This window comes from Melanotaenia boesemani, chromosome 8, assembly GCF_017639745.1.
Source record: "Melanotaenia boesemani isolate fMelBoe1 chromosome 8, fMelBoe1.pri, whole genome shotgun sequence".
In the NCBI taxonomy this organism is placed as follows: Eukaryota; Metazoa; Chordata; class Actinopteri; order Atheriniformes; family Melanotaeniidae; genus Melanotaenia; species Melanotaenia boesemani.
In genome coordinates, this window is record NC_055689.1 from 24,543,927 (window position 1) to 24,563,895 (window position 19,969).

At 39.6% G+C, this 19,969-nt stretch overlaps 1 protein-coding gene across 3 annotated transcripts in view; it reads right to left on the minus strand.

Annotated features, from left to right (window-relative positions):
• The window catches only part of LOC121645245 (receptor-type tyrosine-protein phosphatase F-like), a 66,177-nt gene that overhangs the window by 22,064 nt on the left and 24,144 nt on the right, over positions 1-19,969 (minus strand). For all 3 annotated transcript variants that reach the window (XM_041993641.1, XM_041993637.1, XM_041993638.1), the window contains exons 5-11: positions 19,796-19,929; positions 19,189-19,333; positions 17,766-17,911; positions 16,764-16,905; positions 9,841-10,029; positions 6,316-6,426; positions 1,988-2,257 (exon numbers count right to left, since the gene is read on the minus strand). In XM_041993641.1, the coding sequence (XP_041849575.1) occupies positions 1,988-2,257; positions 6,316-6,426; positions 9,841-10,029; positions 16,764-16,905; positions 17,766-17,911; positions 19,189-19,333; positions 19,796-19,929 (1,137 nt within the window). The remainder of the gene's footprint in view (positions 1-1,987; positions 2,258-6,315; positions 6,427-9,840; positions 10,030-16,763; positions 16,906-17,765; positions 17,912-19,188; positions 19,334-19,795; positions 19,930-19,969) is intronic.

Consider the following 19,969-nt stretch of genomic DNA (forward strand, 5'->3'; position numbering starts at 1 on the left):
CCACAGCGTGTGCGCCTGCGGCACTGTGTGTCGGACACAGTGGTCAGCAACACTGAAACACCACAAGGGACGGTCCTCTCCCCCTTTCTTTACACCCTCTACACATCTGATTTCAGCTACTGCACAGAGACCTGCCACCTTCAGACGTTTTCTGATGACTCTACTGTAGTTGGATGTATCGGTGGAGATGAGGTTGAATATCAAGCTACTGTGGACTCCTTTGTCACATGGTGTGAGCAGAATCATCTGCAGCTTAATGTGACAAAGACTAAGGAACTGATTATAGATTTTAGGAGATCCAGAACACCAGCAACACCTGTTTCTATACAGGGCGTCAATGTGGAAGTGGTGAAGGATTACAAATACTTCGTGTTACGAACCCCCTAAGTCCAGGGGAAGAAAGGTGGGTAACAAAACGAGACGGAATCAGGTTCTTACTAATATATATATATATATATATATATATATATATATATATATATATATATATATAGTATATGTAACAATTTTTATTTACAATATGTACAAAAAAAACAACATAACACAAAGACAAGTGGCAGGTTCAGTATAATCTAACACAAAAGATTCTAGAATCAAACAAATACAAATGCCAACTATTACTCAAAACTCACGTAAACGAAAATCAAGCTTCACTGAAGGTGTCCGATAACAAGTGTACGTCCTTACTGACAGTTTACTCACACAGAGTAGCCCACAATCAACACCTCTCTCAAAGAAATCAATCCCAAAATGGAAAACTGTGTCCTGACAGTACACAGCAGCCCCGAATGAAGGTAATCCGTGGTATTTCAAGGTGAGGAGGATTCCTGAGTGGCCAGCCTGAAAGGACCTGAACTGCTGGCGACCAATCCTGGTGGTGGAGGGTGGAGCCTGTCCTTTCAGCCAATCATCTCAATGCAGCAGCACAGCAGTATTTGCATATACGGCTGCAGGCAGAAAAGCCTGGGGGCGTAACACCTTGGAGTGCATATTGACAATAAACTGGACTGGGTTAAGAACACTACTGCACTTTACAAGGACGGCCAGAGCCGTCTCTATTTTTTGAGCTGGCTAAGGTCGTTTAACATCTCCCAAACACTGGTTAGGGTGTTTTATAAGTCTGTTATGGCCAGTGCTATCCTCTAAGCCAAGGGTAGCCAACGTTGATCCTCAATCCAATCCAGCAGGTTTTCCAGATTTCCATGCTCCAACACATCTGACTTAAACTAACGAGTCATTGTGGAGATCCTTATAGGCCATTTAATTTGAGTCAGGTGTGCTGGAGCAGCGAAATCTGGAAAACCTGCCGGATAGGGGCCTTCGAGCACCAACGTTGGCTACCCCTGCTCTAAGCTGTTGCATGCTGGGGCAGCAGGCTGAGGGTTGCAGACACTAACAAACTGATCTGCAAAGCCAGTAATGTTGTGCGGATGGAGCTGGACTCTCTGACGGTGGTGTTGGAGAGGAGAATGTTGTCCATAATAAAGACAATACTGAACAATACCTCCCACCTGCTTCACAACCTGCTGATCAGTCACAGGAGTACATTCAGTGAGAGACTGATACCACCTAAATACTCCACTGAACAACACAGGAAATCATTCCTACCTGTGGCCATCAAACTGTACAACTCCTCCATATAGCAACAACATTCACTGTTATACATTTACATTAACACTCTGCACTGCATTTACATTTTTACTGTTAATCATATGAATACTGTAAATATTACTCACTGGCAGGATTTATCCTTTGTCCGTTTATATAGATATCTTAACTAGTTTGTGATATTTCTTATTGTGATTTTTATCTTTATCTCATCCTTTATTTGGTATGGAGCAACTGTGTGCGCACAATTTCCTCCGGGATTAATAAAGTATTCTGATTCTGATTTTAAATATTTTATATTTTATGAATAAATCCAAGCATTCACATTAGCAGTAGACAGAAAACCGACTCTGAACATTTAGAGAAGAATGGCACTTACCTTTCACAGTAACCTGAGCTGTCGCTTCTATTATGCCAAGAGAAGACATGCCTATGCAGGTGTAGTTGGCTGATTCATGGATGTTAGTAACTTCCAGCACGTTGCGTCCTATTGGCATTTCGTCCTCCTGGGTCAGATCCTTCCCACCCATCATCCACTTGACATAGGGCATTGGCGAGCCCACTGCCACGCAGGTCAAGCTGACGCTACCGCCTGGCATCACTTCTTGGTCGGTGGGTTGAATGGCAAATCTTGGTGGGACTCTTCGTACTGATAGGATCAAGTGAAGAAGGGGAAAAAAGAGTCAACAGGTAGGACATATGAGGCGAATATGGCACCTTTTTTTATTTCCTGAATGGTCTTTCTCCATGACAAAGTGCAAGGATAAAAGCTAACTCAGAAAAGCTAATTAAACTATATGAAGGGCTGATTGCTTTTGTCCAAATATACAGATGGGTACAAAGGAATAAATGGACTGTCCCAAAGTGGTTGTGGAAATTCACAAGAAATCTTAATGTGGTGAAATGGAAAAACACAAAAGCACCTTTTGAGATTCCAGTCAGGAAAAGGTTGGTTCTCTGGACCGCGCTACAATAAGGGGGAACAGGGGAATTTCTTTTACACAATTTCAGAGATAACACTAGGAGCAGCGAAAAGGTCAGGCAAGCATTTGGGCAGAGTAAAGATGATTGTCCAGTATTAATGGTAATATCTTTTCAAATAGGTTTCCAACACAGCTACACCACAGGGCATGCTAAAGAAGAAGAAAAAACAAAAAAAAAAAAAAAAAAAAAACAGCATACATTAAATGCTAGGGCGAAACCTACAACCATCTGATCTCTTGAGGTTTCTAAGGACATGGGTAATTTTTACCTGTAAAGAGTGGACAGGGTCAGAAGTCTTAGCATCTTGGGAACAGGACAGGGGCGTCATTCTCAAGCAGAGCATGCACAGGAGTTGAGTAAAGATATGGGATGGGATAGGAAGTCTGAGTACACTCGGAGGAGAAGGGATACAGGAAGAACTTTGCCCAGTTTGCCCAGTGGTGGCCACCTGTGTCTTCTCATACAAGTCAAACATTCTTTAGGTGGAGTTATTATATATGCGTATGAAAAAGACCAGCCAGAAAGAAAGCCCAAATATAAACCTTTAAGCTCAAAGTAGCTGTTATTCTTTCATGATTCCATAGACTTAACAGTGCTAAGAGCAGTCTGTCAATGGGGGCTGTGTATATTGAACACTTAATGTTGTGGATAATTCATGACGATTAAGTTTGGAGAGGTGCCGTCGAACAAAATGATTAGAGGGTAGGTAATTGTTTATTTTTTTTTTGTGAGCAAACATTTTTATTCATATATGCTATATGCCAAAATAAAATATTTGGTTGCTTTGCATTATGGGTTTGGCCTGTAGATATTTCCAAATAAATTATACCAAGAAAAGCCAAATGCCAATGTGACATATTGAGCTTATGTCGTGGTTTCCATCTCACTGCAGTTTTTTGCTGCTGTTAGACCAGCAAGTAGTATCTGTTTTTCACATTGGGATGCATTTGTCATAGATAAATTGTTTAAATAAGTGTTTGAGGATTTACTGGAATATTTTGTGCTATCAAAGTTAGTGCAGCTGCAACTTCTTTCCAAAACCTGGCAACAGTTTTGTATTCCCAGACCATATATATGTAAGTCCCCCGTTTATTCTGAGAGCATAATGTACATAAAGAGTTATCCAGGACCTTTATGCGGTAAAGCTTGCAGGGTGTCAAATAAGTTCTAGGCACAAATTAATACTGAATAATCTGATAATCCGGATTTCTAGAAGATAAAATTATATTATTCTATACCTCGTTCCATCATAAATATCCCTAAGTAAATGAATCACCTGATCTCTCCATTGTGGGAATTGGATGGGACTACCCCCAAATCGTAAACTAAAATTATTAAAAACATGGGTGTTTAAGTGCCACTGAGTTAAAAGGTTACATAGCTTTTCCACACAATGCCAAGTTGATATCAGATCAAATAAAGTTTAACCAAATGTCAACTTGCACATTTTGATTGGCTTTAAAATTATATAATTATTTAAAAGGTAGAACTTTGTAAAATAAGATATCAAGGAGAGGTAAAGGTACATTATTGCTCTTGCAATCCCATTCACAATCCCTGCCCTTGCTCAGTCTTTTTCACCAAGAGCCCAACATGTAGCTTTCTCCCTGGCAAGTCACTTACGAACACCTTGAAGTCCAGCTTTCTCTTCTATCCAGCTATTCTATTATATAGTATCTCCAATAATGTAATGCCATGTGTAATAGCATCACAATCATTATTTCTGGTGGCCTCCCACTATTGTTTTACTTAAAGGTGCTTTCAGTGATTTCACCAACAATGCCAAGGGAAATTGATTTGATTACCAATACTCCACGTCATAGTCTCCCTCATGTTGCAACACATGAAGTCAAATTTATCTCCAAATATGAAGGCATTTAGATTAGTGGGGGTGTTAGGGAAATGTCCCCAACACAAGCACTGCAAAGCTAAACCTTTCAACACAAGAAAAACACAGAGCATTAGAGTAGAACTGAATAGAATGGAATAGAATAGAATGGAATAGAATAGAATATAACAGAAATACTTTATTAATCCCTTCGGAGAGCCCTCATGGAAATTTGGGATTACTGGGTGGATTACTTCATGTATACAATTTTACTTGCAAGGAGTGTATGAACCATACAAATATGATACACACACTAAGTTGTTTCACACATTACAAAGCATTTATAAAGGATGTTCACAAAGTCCTTCCCCAGTGCATGAAAAGGTACAGAGTTACACAATTTCAGGATTTACAGGCTTCAGCATTTTCTACTAAGATAAGATATAGGGAGTCAGAGGCACAGTGATTATCTTTTCTTCTTACCGTGGTTCGATCTTGGTTCCCGAGCACACACATTAAGAATGCAGCTGAATACATTTTCTACTTCTTAGTGATTAAAATGCAAACTGGTACAAAGTAGATACAAAGTAAATTTCTAAAACTGATAAATGATTAGTTCAAAGTATTATGAATAATTATCAATCGTGATCAAGTATAATGAGGCAGGCAGGCATCTGCTTCGGCTGCTCTTGTGTCTGTTTGGAGCATGCGTGATGTTTTTAGCAGAGCAGCTTGCTAATCGTTTGCCTGCATTGATTACTTGACTAAAACAGTGAAATGAATAAAATCCAGAGTTTTCTTCAGAAATATGAGCTAATATGAGGAGCAGAGTGAGCTAGCTTATATGAACAAAGTGTAGAAGAGACAAGCTGATGTTCCACAACTTTCCATCAGAAAACTAGCTGACCCATCTTGCCTCTGAAAGAACTGGGTGACATACTGTCAACCCCTGTGTTCTCTCTCCAGTCTCAGCTTTTTTATTTTCTTTTTAAACTTCTCGATTTTTGAGGCATCCTGCCATCTTAACATCCACTCGCTGTCTGTTGCGCTGTGCTCTGCAGCTGATGGAGCAGGTGGACTGGGGGGGCCTTCATCCACCCACTCTAACAACCGCAGCAGCTATTGTGTTTCATGTGCATCAGACATGGTGGTGTTATGTGCAGTAACTTACCTAGACTTCTCTCTCCCCTACAGTGGCTTTTTCCACAGAGTGTACAATCCTGCCCTTACCCTGCATTAGTCCGCTTACAGAGACAAAACAACAAAAACAAACCCTGAAAACTCCAAACCCCTCTGGGTTTTGCTGGTAGAGGGGGAAGAGGAATAATGGACCCTTTCGATACAGTCAATATTAAAAAAAGAAAGGAGTCCTGGCACCAGTACCAGTGGAGGAAACGGTTTCAATGCAGCTGTTTTCTCAAGGGCTGCACCTGGTTGAGTTTACAGCCAAACAGGAAGTTGATGTTAGTTCAGCTCATTGGAATGGAAGAGATGGGATAGTAGTGATAGTGGTGAAGACAAAAGACAGAGAAACAGACAGAAATATTGGAATAACAGCTCAAATACAAGATATTACACAATATCTATTTTCTTGTTTTTAAGCTAGTAGAGCAGCATTGTGAATCACTACATTCATCAATAAGAATTATAAATCATTAAAATGGTGTTTTTGGTCTCATGATGTGCAACAAATTTAATCACACAGTCTGCACACCCAAACACTCCCACACACTCTTAAACTAGAGCTTGAATCATATGCCACAGGTGCAGAGTGTATTTTAAAAGAGACATATTGAAAGACTGCACATTTGCTTATAGGGTGCAAGTGCTTGAGACAACAGAAATGACACTTAGGATTGATTAACTCTACAACTGAGACAGACATTTGGCTTTACCTCTGACGTAGAGATTGGCAGGAGCAGAGTAGAGGGTTCCAGCGCTGTTCATGGCAACGCATTCATATTTCCCCTGGTCAGACTCCTCAGTGTTCTCAATTTGCAGGGCTCCTGCATGGAGGATTTCCAATTTTAGCAGTTTTGACATTTGACAGAAACCAAAGCACAAATCTATACCGTGACTCACCACAGAGCCTGCGGTCACTAGTCTAAAAAAGTTCCTGCAATGGATAAGGGTTATTAATGTGGAGGAATTTTGGCCCTTCAGCTCAGTGAAGGGCATTTGTTTATAGACTGCTGTCTTAGTCCTGCCACAGCACTTCAATCAGTTTAAGGTCTAGACTTTGACTGAGCCACTGAAACACCTTGATTCCTTTATCTTCTTGTAGCCATTACCCTTTTTTCTTTCTGCTATAGATTTGCTTTTGACCTTGAGATCATTGCCCTGTTGACTCAGTTCTTTAGCTGTCGGATAGATGCACATTTAACTCCAGCATACTTTGGTTTACAGAGGAGTTCAAGGCTGGCTCAAGAACTGCAAGGACACTGAGGTTTGTTTAGATGAAATTTGCAAACCTAAGTCACATTGCCATGTTAAATAAATAAATAAATAAATAAATAAATAAATGAATGAATGAATGAATGAATGAATGAATGAATGAATGAATGAATGAATGAATGAATAAATAAATAAATAAATAAATAAATAAATAAATGTCTTTGTCTTGGCAGCCAATCAAAACAAGCCATGTTTGTTCATACTTTTTTTTAATTGTACTGTGGGGTAAGTTGGTCAGGATTTTCATTCCTGAAAAAACTGGCATTGGCTCCAATGTTTTCCGCTTGTGAATAATGTCATGTTGCACAGTCTTGATGTAATGCTTCACGGTCTTATGGCTTGTGTTTGGGTTTTGCGATATTCAGTTTCTGTTATAACTTGGTTTTGATCCTTGTCTTAGTTTAGTTATGATCACAGTTTAGTTCTTGGTTTTTGTCATGTTTAGTTCATGTTAAGATTTTGTTTTAGGATCATGGGTTAATTCTTAAGATCACATTTTATGGGTTTTGTCATGTGTAGTTAGAATCTTGGGTTATAGTCTTGGGTTTTGTCATGTTTAGTTTATGTGTAGATCATGGTTCAGGTTTCTTTTCAGGGTTATTTTGTAAAGATCTTGGGTTTTGTTATGTGTATTCAGGTTCCTGGGTCATAGTCTCCCTTCATGTGCTGCATTTTCTGTTCCTGGCTGAGGGCACCTGGTCTGATTTGTCATTTACGTTACCTGCTGTTAATTATCGTTGCTGTGTGTATACAGTATTTACTCCTGGGTTTTTGTCATTTCTTGTCAGGTCCTTGTGGTTTCTACATGGTTTCACCAGGTTTCCCTGTTAAGGTTTGTCTAACCTGTGAGTTTTTCATGTTTATTTTTCAGTCTTAGTCTTAGTTTGAACTTTTGTTATGTCAAGTCTTATTTCGGTCTAAAATAAAATCACTCATCATCTGCACAATTCTACCTCCTGTCCTCAACTGTCTGCGAGTAGGTCCGCACTCCTCCTCACCCTGGAAATCATTACAAATAAGCTTTCTAATCTTTTGTACTGTAGAAAAAAATGGACTCTACATGATTTGGGTGATTTGTCCCCATAACCAGGATTCAAATTATGGGGGAGCTAAGGGGAGCTTGGCTCCCCTGAAAGGCAGAGGAGCTTCACTAAGAAGATTCAGCTGATACATTCGGGGGAGCTCTAAAAATCTTCCAAACGACGCGGATGATCCCTTCTCTTTTCTTAAGCACCATGGACAGCCAGCATTGTTTGTCCACTGGGTGCTGTGAGTGTCCACACAACCACTTGGTGTGCTTCTTTTTGTGGTTAAAGAACTCTGTCACTGTTTTTTCATTAAACAAGCTGTACACAGTTGTTTTTTTTGTTTTTTTTTTGTTTTTTCTTTTAAATAGTAATCATATTTTTGACCGTATGAAGTCACGGTGCACATGCGAAAATAAGGCCCTCCCGAAAGCCCCAGTGTAATTCGAGCCCTGCCTATAACTGTTCTGAAATGAATGGGCTGCAACAGTTGCCTCTCTGAGATCATTGCTGATGTCTTTCCTCAAAGCTTCAAAGCATCAAACTGACAAAATCTTTGCTTTTATAGCAGTGCTCACACATGCTGATTAGTAATAAAGTGCATTTATTAGCAGAACATTGTTGCAGCTCATCAGATTTGTGTTTATCATGTTGTATCATGAGGTAAAACCTTAGATCTGAAAGAGGGTACACTTTATTTTTCTAGATTGTTACACACTGAAGTAGAGAATAAGTCATATTTTTATATACATGCATCCACAATCCAACAAAAGTTTTACATAGAAGGTTAATGTAGTTGATGAGTTGTAACTGATGATTTGCTTGATGGCCTGAGTTTTGCAGCAAAACAATTGCCAGTGCAGTTAGCAGTGAGGAAATTATTTACCATGCTTCACCAAAGGGAGCTTCTCCACTGCCAGATGGCTGTGATTAGTATTCACAATTCCAAGTTGTTGTAGGCAACAGAGAGAAGGCCAAGATGTTGTTTCAAACAAAGTATAAAAGCCCGGGGTGGTCATTTAGTCACTCCGCTTCCACAGCCATCATGAAATCACCGCTACTGACTTGCATATGGACAGCAGATGAAGCAAGTCAAGTTCTGACACTTTAAGAAGCACGACAGCAAACTTACCTTCATCATAATTTATAAAAATAAAAAATGCATGGTTAAAAACAATGTTTTATCACTCACTACTCTGCTAACACTTATAACTTCTCCCAAAGAGTATGGCGCTAGCAGGAAAAACCACAGCCAGCCACCATGAAGTTTGAAAATGACAAAAATACTCAACATTAAAATGAGATTTTTCACACCATGCAGTATGAGATTCATTCATTCTCTCTGAGGTGTTTATTCGGTTTGCTCAGCTTATCGCTGTCTGATTCAGCACTGACATGCACCTACATACTAATGTCGATGTCACCAATCTGTCAGCTTTCTAATGGGAGAAAAGTGGGAGTACTACTAAAATTTAGTGACAGTTGTCAGAGTTCAACACAAAACCACTTCAGTTTCTTCCAACTATTTCAAGACTTTCGGGATCTTCTACAGCTTCTATCTATGAGGCATTGCTGCCAACAAATACTGAATAAAATGCTGCAGATTCTCGTTTTTGCAGGCAACAACCACACTTATCCTCACTTCACAACAGCATGAAAGTACTATGGCATGAGAAAGTGCCATATAAATAAAGATTGACTACCTCGAAAAGTGAGGTCAGCTTAGCAGAGTGAAAGACAGAATTGAGTCAAAAGCCATTAATCTTTCCACCTTGCATGCTTTTCATCAGATCTCGGTCAGAAAGGCACTGTTAAGTTATGAATGGGACTGCTATGATCAACAAAGAGTACCTCATTAGTTTAAGTTTGAATCCTTGGTCATATTTTAGTCATGTACACAAAGACCTCAAAGAAATCAACTCAGATTCTGTCAAGTTGTACCTGAGCGGAGCTGTTTGATGCGTCCGTTGCTGCTGCTGATGTCCACAGGAAGCATGTCCTTGAACCAGGAGATCTCTGGGTCTGGGTTTCCACTGGCCGCACACAGCATTGTGGCAGTCCTGGTCCTTTCAACCACTTTCAGCTGGGGGCCCATATTAATGGTGGGGAACCCCTGTGGGATCTGGTTCTCTGAAAATTTGCAAAAGTAAATTTTTAGAAACGCAACAGACACAAGGAGTAAGAAAATAAAAAATCAATAAATACATGAAATCTACACTACCGTTCAAAAGTTTGGGGTCACTTCCCTATTGAATCCCATGGCAAAGTGACCCCAAACTTTTGAACGGTAGTGTAAATATTCTGATTCTGACATAAAATTAGTGTGAAAGAAGATACTACAGAGGAAAAACAGATCTGGGGCTGATTTATATTTGATAGAATCCTGTTAGTAACTGATTATCATAGCAAGCTTATTAACCAGCACAGGGAGTCTCAGATTTTGACAGAGGAGGGATGGTTACAATCTGCTGCTGGGTACTCAAGCATACTATAACTGCCCTAGGATAAGAAAACAAAACAAACTTATTTTTATAATACAACTCATAATGCATGTTGGTTTTTTGTATTTTTTTTCTAAAGTATGAATTTCAAATGCAAACGTTTCAAATATATGTTGACATGCGCTGTGTCAAGATAACCAAATGATGGCTAATGTATCGTCTTGTGATGCTTTCTTGCTTGATTCATTTGCTCTGAACTTTTCAACTTGGTCCAATGCAAAAAAAAAAAAAAGAAAAAAAAAGTTTTAAACCTGCCCATAATCTGAATAGGCAATTGTTGGTCCAACAAAAAGAAGTAGCCCCTGTCTGGATTACATTAACTGATTTATTTGTGTTTCCAGTGTAAAAATGGTTTGTGACATGAAGTTAAACGAGGCCATGACCAGAACCAAAAACACAAAATAGCTTCAAACACATGGGATAATGCAGAGCCCAAGTTTTCAACTGAGATACGGTCCTTTGAGTCCTATATGGGAAAACATATGCAACACTCAAGGTGTTTTCACAAAGTATGAGGAAAAAGAGGGAGGCTCTGAGAGGACAGTTGCACTTGAAATTGGTGCTGCTATAGCTAAAGTCATCACAGCATTTTTATAGTGACAACAAAATTAAGGTGTTTATTTTTCTCCATTCATCCAAATATAGACAGGCTGTCAACCAAACTGAAGACACATCAGCGTCAGAGACATGCTCAGCTAGAATCCAATAAGTGTAGAGTAGAGAGACATGATGGACATTTATGACTATTATAAACTATTCGCTTTAGACACCGAAATCCAAGGGTTCTTGATGGACTGCTTTTTCCTGTTGGTTACCTGGAGGACTTCAGGGAGCCCCACCTGGATTCCTCCACGTGCGGCCTCACCGACCACCAGCTGCCATTTCCCAATCTCTGGGTGCCGAAGTAAGGCCAGGACCAAACATTTTCATCCAGAGTTCTAGCTGATGTGTTAAAAGAATTAAACTACGCCTTGCTTTTTCTTATTCTTAGAGTCCCATCTGACCTAAGTAAATACAATTTAAGTAATCGGCTACATCTAAATTCCTGGAATAAATTCTCTTACCTTCACATTAGTCATGATCGAAGTTAAGTAAATTCTACAGAATAATTTAGCTCAACTTTCCCATATTCTCCAACCTTATATTGTACAAGATACCAATTGTCTACAAAAAAATTTTTTACTTATGCCATATTGCTTCATATATTCACTTCATTAAGTGTTCATTTATCCCATTATTTCTTTCATTATTCATTTATTCATTGAGTTTTACTATATTATACTTTTATTACACTTTTTACATTGTACATTTTACTCATGCTTTAATTCACTTTTAAGGTTTATTCTCTTCAAATACATATGCTCTGTTACCCACTACAAGGGTAAGATGATCTTTATCTAGTCCTTCCTTAGAACCTTAGTCAGACTGGTTCTGGTGGAGACACAACTTTGTGAGGTTGCTTTGACGCCAGTCCTGGGAGTAGTGTGTCCAGCCAAGGTCTTCAGGAAGTCCGATTCTTTCAAAAGAAAAACTTTTTGTTTTCATCTTGCCTCCCCAGAGTCTCTTCCGACTTCATGAGAGTCGGAACGACCACTATCATTACTTACAAGTAATTTGTCTGTGTTCATTTCACTTTAATAAATTTTGTTATACTTTTACTCATTCAGGACTCTTGGTAAATTTTTCTACCACAACTGCCGTTGTAAGCAGGATTTTGCAAGTGACCAAAGGAGGACCCAGCGATGGTGTGATGGTGTGTCTGATCAACCTGAACTCCAGTATATGCCTCCGTTTTGAACGGGGGACCCCGCATTTAGTTCTCTAGAAGTCACATACGGAATCAACAAACTCAAATATAGAAAGTAAGTCTGGTGAGTTGAAGTGAATTTTCAATTGGGTCAATTTTAGATTGTGAGTGAGAAAGTTGAGGGCTTGTTGAGTCAATCCACTCAAGGCGGAGTGCTGTCAGAAACGACAGATAATTCCTCTACAGGCTACAGAGGTTGGCTCTGGATCAGAGTGGTCAGATAAAATTAACTGGATTCTGTGAAGATGTTCACAGTCTAGAAGCAGGAATCCCCACTTATCTATTGGCAAGATGGGTACCAGAGACTCCAAGCATCACCACCCTCCTTAGGGGGAATTTTTTACAATACAAAACAAGTATGGGAAAAATTGTGTTGAATTTTGTGCAGATTGGATTTCTGCAGGTGTGTTTCCTGCTGAGGGAACTCTGAGTCCAACGGAACTCAAGAAGGTAAAGGACGGTTTATTTACAAAAGAAAAAAAAAAGAAAAAGAAAAAGGAAGCTGAACTGAGATCTAAAAAGACCATAAACGTGTCTTACTGGACTAGACTGGAAAGACACTGAGAAGCACCGAGTCTGTGGCAGACAGAACGTGACCGCAGAAAACAGCCGGAACCACTAAATAGTCTGATGGTTTTGGTTTGAGTAAGTTATTCAGGTTCAGTCATTTAATTAAATGTATGGTGTTGTAGATAAGTCTGCTCTACACAAGAGGTGTGTATGGAGAACCGACTTTAATAACATGACAACATTTCTTGTTCTTACATTTTTCATCCTTCATGAGAAAATATAAAAGTTGTAAAATAATCTGATCTGGCTGAGGAAATGTTTTGCTCTGCTTCACAATGCTCAATACATGCACAAGGACACACTTTCTGAAGTTAAGTGACACTCAGCTTGCAATGAAAAACACTTTTTGCTTACACACACACACACATCAGATCTCTGAGAGAAAACACTTGAACTTTTTCTCAGAGACACATACACACACACACACACACACACACACACACTCCAGGATTAATATTAACCATATTTTTTTCCTCCTCCCTCCGTCCCTGTCTCTGTCTGAGACACCCTGTCCTGAAGCTCCTCAGAAGCTGTATCCGACCCATCTCAGCTTCTCCATCAGTACAGAGTTAGCAGAGACCCACTGATAAAAAAAGAAAAGACAGTCAATCACCACCATCTCCTACGAACTGAGACCGATACCCACACCTACCTGCTCCACCTGATGCTCTATATGATTCAAGAGAAGAAACAAAGACAGTTGATCTCCAGCAATTACCACCAGGGTTCCTCTGCTCCGAGTTTCAGAGACTTAAACCAGATGTTTGATGGACGAGTAAACATCTGCTTTGGATGGTAGAACACCATCCTCCAGAACGCTCCTGATTATGTGTTTATTCAGTGGACAAGACCAAAGCTCAAGGACAAACCAGAACAAGGCAAGGCAAGGCAAATTTATTTGTATAGCACATTTCATGTACAAGACAATTCAAAGTGCTTTACATTAACATTTCAGCAGGGTGCAGAAAGCAATACAAGTGCATTAATAAAAAAATAAATAAATAAATAAAAATAAAAAGATTAAAAAGATTAAAAGAAATGCAATTGATGAAATAAAAACAGAACAAAGATGCTAAGATAAGAAACTGGAACCAGATGACCTGAGGGTTCTGGCAGGTTCATAATGGGTCAAGAGATCACTGATGTATGTTGGTCCTAAACCATTCAGAGCTTTATAGACCAGCAGCAGAACTTTAAAATCTATTCTCTGACGAACAGACAGCCAGTGTAAAGACCTCAGAGCTGGACTGATGTGGTCCACTTTCTTGGTCTTGGTGAGGCCTTGAGCAGCAGAGTTCTGAATAAGCTGCAGGTGTCTAATTGACCAACTGTGTGAGCTTTGCAGCCCACTTCCGTGGTGGCGTGGTCACTGGGCTCCACAGGGGCGAATAGAGAGGTGGTTGCTGGGGTCCTGAGGTTGGAAAACCATCCAGTTCTACTGACCAGAGACAGAACATCCATGTGGTGAAAAGGGTCATTGGGCATAAAATCTAAAGGCGGTTTGCCATCTGATTGATCCATGGCAGAGCTGACTCGGAGATGGAAGCAGTCATGTGACCACATGACACTGATGGTGAGACCGTTCTGATTTCATAGCACAAATAACCAATGACTTGATGCACAACTCTGTTAATACACTGAAGTTTAAAAGAGCTACATCTTTTATGAAGAGAAGGTGCCACGTCAACAGAAGAAAACTTCAGTTCTAGAGCAGGTCTGCACATTAAGACTAGTTCTCAGCTGGAACTAGAGACACACATATACATACATATTCACATGAACGAACACGCATGCTCACTGCAACAAAGTATGACATGATGTGCTACTAACCCTGTCTTGTTTTGTTTTCATGATATCCAACACTGATCAGCTCATTGCTTTTGAAAGAAAGAGAAATTAGTAAAAATGAGATGGGAAATAATATTTTCTTTTACTTGACTCTTCAGATGCATCCTAACGGTGACTCACTGACACATGCATTTATATTTTCTCCAGATTACCCCGTCTAATTGCTGCTCCAGGATCTGATAAGAGGGGTATTTCTCGCACTCATATGGCTGAAGCAATGAGAGTGAGTAAATCCTTTTCCTGCCAGAGGTTTAAATGCCAACATATTGATCCTTATGTGCATTTATGTAAATACCAAATGGCAGTTTCCCTGGTTGGGGTGAAATGCAGACTGCATGTCTCCTGTTTTCCTGAGAGCTTTAAGTGTGTGTGTGTGAGATTTGCGCTAAAACTGCTTGTGTGTTTCTGGGTCCTGATTATTTTATTTTTGCTCATATTGGCTTATGTTGAGGTTTTGATAATCTTGGTATCTATTGTTTATGATAAACCTGAAACAGCCTCCATTCTGCTCTCTAAAAGGCTGCACAATAACTTTGTGTGAACCATAATGTGCCTCATTTAGGGATCATTTGCAGTCACCTCCAAATATACTGGAATGATTTTATTTGGTATTGATCTATTGTCATGGCTCATTGGTAAATTAAATGGATAACATGGCTCTTTGGGATCATGGTCTCAAACAAATATAAATGAAAGGAAAAGTATTTCTTTCTATACCTTTCCAAAGGTTTGACAAAGACATCAACTTCACCATTTTCCTTTGGCTGTCTGCATTTTTGCTCTGGGTGGATTAAGCAGAAGGCGTCACTGGAGATTGTAAGCTGAGAACATGAACCTAGATTGTTTTGATTTGTTTGGTTGAAACATTGAGCTGAAAGCAGCTCAGGTGTTGACATGGAGAAGGACCATCAACACAAGCCACAATAAAGCAATTTTGCTGATGAGAACAGTTGCTCATCGTTGAGTATTACTATCCATATTCCTCATTTCACTAACAGAAGGAGTTCAACCCTGGTGTACTTTTTGTCCCTATAACACTGAAACTGATTAATCATATCACATTCTCACGATCTTCAGATCAAGTCAGTGCTGTTTGCTTGTGCATGCAACAATATTTTTCATGATACTGTGCAGAGAGGGGTAAATAGAAAACCTCTCTTTGTACTGATGAAAAGTCCCTTCGGGAAGATTACGCAAGCCAAGGTGATGATATCATCAAACTGGCGTGGACAGAGGAAAAAAGAAAGGATGGGTGAAAGAAAGATGGGATTTGAACAGAGAATGGGAAGGCTGTGTGTGAATGAGAGGGGATCTGCTATAATGCAAGTGCAATGCTATGGACAGCATTTATCCTCCTTCTGGCAAAGTTTCTAATGAAATCAACTCCTGTGGTGACTAGTAGTCACATGACTAAATTATAATCAATTGAAGAAAAAAAATTGCTTACTGCTCAGTGACATGGAAGACTGTTTAAAGAGATAAACATGTAAATCAGATAGATTAATTCTATGAGCAAGTAAAGGAAGGGGGGTCTGCGGAGGTCAAACATAGCCTGCAGTCATACATGTAGGAAATGCTCATATACCAAAATATTGTTTATATATTTTATGTGAAGCATCCATGGACAGGCAGGGGATTACTCATTTTTTTATGAATGTTCATATGCACCACATAAGGATTTTAATCGGTAAGCACGACTTATTGGTTGTAACTTTGTTTCCTTATGACAAATGCATGACAAGGCTAAACAAAACTAGGGAAAAGGGTAAATACTGCTTTATAACCAGCAATATGAAAGTAAGTCTAAAAATACAATTATATTCCAAGTCATACATTGGGGAGATTTTTCCTACCTTATTTAAAAACGCATTTCTTGCATTTTCTTGAACCTTGTGGAGTTTAGATTAAGGTATACCTGTTCCTCCGTGACACTGCCAATACCCGGAATCCACAGATTTAGCAAATGTTTACGCATGAATTATTTAGGCAAACACAGATATTTGCTTTTGGATGTATTGGAATAAAGGCTTCAAAAACCATTGGCAGGAGGTAAAGGGGGAAACAGCTGAGAAGAGTGAGTGTCAAAGCAAAATAGAGAGAGAAAGCAAGTAAAAAAATTAAAGACAGACTTATCTTACCTTCCAGCACTGTAAGCTTGGCACTGGTGTTGATCTCGCCAATGCTGTTAGTGGCTGTGCACTCGTAAATGGCTTCGTCTCTGTGGGTGCGCAGCGGCTGGATCCGCAGTACGGAGCCTGAGCCGTCATCAAATTCAATCACCTGTGAAAGCCACAGCAAAGCAAAAAGAGCAGGAATGTTATTTCTAGTGATCTCTTTTACTTTTCCAATTCATTTTAAATTGCAGATGACTGCTTTGTACTTTATTTCTGTTTTTTTCTCTTTTTCTGATGCAAAGGTTCTTTGCGACTCCTGAAAATATTTAGCAAATAGTTCTATTAATGAAGTAACATGAGAATATAGGAGACACTATACCCAAAAGAAACCCAGCAAACATTTTATTACATAATCTCAACTTGGAATGTAAATCTAAAGTTACCAAAGTTACATTCCAGCAGATTTCACGCATTAATTCCACACAATGTTTTATATCAAGGAGCTTCCTGAGTAAACTTCTCACATGAAGCTCCTCCTGATCAGAAGGTCTCGGGGCTACAGCGCATCGGTGAGAACGGCTCACTGTTACAGAAACAGGACTAGTCTGTAACAGTGAGATTTTCTACCTAAGGCATTTGCCTGTGTTCATTTGTGTTCAAAAGAGGAAGGAAAACACTTCAGGTAATACATTAAAGGAGTGTATAGGCAGAAATGGTGATGCTGAGAGACAGAGAAGGATGAAGGTAAGAAAAAATGAAAAGAAGAAAAGATGGAAGGAGATGAAGAGGACTGTAAGAACTAAGATGGAGTGAAGTTAGAGAGAAGATTTTTTTTTTTTTGGTTTCAGGTGGATAGGAGAGGATTTGGTTTAATGCTAAATAACAGGGCGATTCAATGAATGTATGTGTGAGTGCATCTTTCTTGAGACAAAAGCCGAAGCCTGTAATATTTTGTCACATGCAATATTTGTGTTCACCTGCATTTTGAGCATACATGTCTGTAAAAATCAATGGCCAAGTACCCACCTCGAAGCGATGAGAGCTTAGTGTCTTGCCGTTTGTCATCCAGGTGATTCTGGGCTTGGGCTCTCCGGTGGCCTGGCACACAAACGATGCAACTCCGCCTGAAATGCCCATCTGGTCCTCAGGGGATTTGATAAAAGTTAGCAGGCCTGGGAAAGATGGAATAAAGAGGTAACGGAAGGGGTGGAGGGAGGGAAAAGAGTTAATGACAAATAAAAAGCCAGAGAGCAGAAGAAAGATGGAAAGGTGATATTAATAATTGATAATTTGCTCATTTGCACTGTTGTGAAACCGAGCATTTTTCCATTCTGACACAACGATGGACGTCTGACTGTTAGGAGGCATGTGTGGGTGTCAACCCGGGGACACTTGCATACAACGTAAAACACAAAGAGGGAAAAGACATTCTGAATGAAATGAATGAGAAAATTAAATTATGTAATGATAGAAACATGGCACAACAATGAAATTCTGGCTTATCCATGTGCTACTTGTCACCTTCCTTTATGGTTTGAAGCTGTGATAAGCTAAGGTTTTCTTTCAATGAAGTGCAGGCATGAAAGAAAAGCATCTTTACAGGGAAGTAAACAAGTTTCACAACCAGCATTAAATAGTATTTATACACCATTAATTTTTTTAGGTCTACTTTACTTGAATTTAAAAGTATTTTTTGATATTCAGTTTGTTTTTCAATACCAGGATCTAATACTTTCAGTCTTGTAGGAAAAACAAATAGATCTGAGTCGAACAAGTCTGCAGAGGGATCCAGTTCAGTGGGTGCTGGATTAATATTTTAAGCACTACAGCTCCAGTCAGGCTTTGATTTGTTCTGATCAAATTACATGCGGAGCAAAGGAAGTCTTGCCAGACCACAAGATAAAACCTCGAAGCGTAAAGCATCTCACATACATGGAAAGAATATCCACAGTTAGTTCTTAGCGCTCTGAGTTTTCTTTTACTTAGAAATAAGTGATTTTCTTTTCATTTACAAACAGCCCACCAATAGAGTGATTGTTCACAGCAGGCATCACCACAGCTAGTTTTAGCAGTGTCAGTTATTCAATCTGCGTCACATCTCATCCCCCTTGTCTTGCTTAGAGAGAAGGCAACAATGTCAGAGAATCAAAATATTATTTTGAGATTGTTTATCAACAGATCTGTTCTGAAGCACAAAAAAGGTTTTGTTTCTCGAGCTAAAGTAAAAGACAGATAGTTAAGGTATCTTAGTGGTTATTGGATGAAACTGATGCATGGAAATGCAGAACATGAAGCATTTGTCTTTCTACATTAAACCTTTTCTTTTCCTATAAGAGGATGAATGACTGTTTTGAAATCAAACAAAATAACAAAAATCAAGTAAATAACAAGCAGGTAAAGCAGACAAGAGAGAGAGAGACAGCGTGGGGGACAGAAATGGTGTACTTACTGGACTGAGCGGTACGGGCCTCGATGGGCTGAGTGTAGACACCTAAACCCATTTCAGAGCGAGCAGCCAGGGAGAAATGGTACAAGGTGTCAGGCTTTAAACCATCCACAGCGTAGGAGCCCGCTGGGTTGAATGTCACATGTATCTGGAGGGTTTAGAATTGGAACGAAAGAAATGAATAAAAACAGACTCAGATGCACAAATCTACTCATGTGTTTTGTTGTGACAATATTATTTAATCTTCCACTAAAATCCTCCCAGTCGTACATGCAGCAAAGAAGAGCTTGGAGCCAAATGTGAGAGCAGCTTGTTCCAAAAACAATTTGCCCTCAACTGGTGCTGTGGTTCAACAGAGTCAAATGAATGGCCTCAACAGAATCCAACAACTGTCTGTGTGTGTCTACAGTAGATTCCTCTCGTCAGCTGGGGACGTGACTGCATTACTACAATAACACAGCCTCAGCTGACACCTCTCACTCAGAGAAATTGCATCATAAAGAGGAAGATTCATTCGTCTATGCTTTTTGCAGTCAAAGATGAGACAAACTCAGTGTAGGAGAGACTCTCTGGCCATAAATTAGTTATAACTTGTTGTTGGTATTCTAACCTTGTTATCTGAGCCAGCCTCCCAGTACTGCAGCTCATACTTGGTGATGGGGTCCTGTACTGGCCACAGCCAAGTTAGTACGATGCGTGTGTCCAGCACAGCTTCAGCCTCAAAGCTAGATGGCTGGGCAGGCACTGGCATGAGACAGGTGAGATGGCACAAGTTGAGGAATAG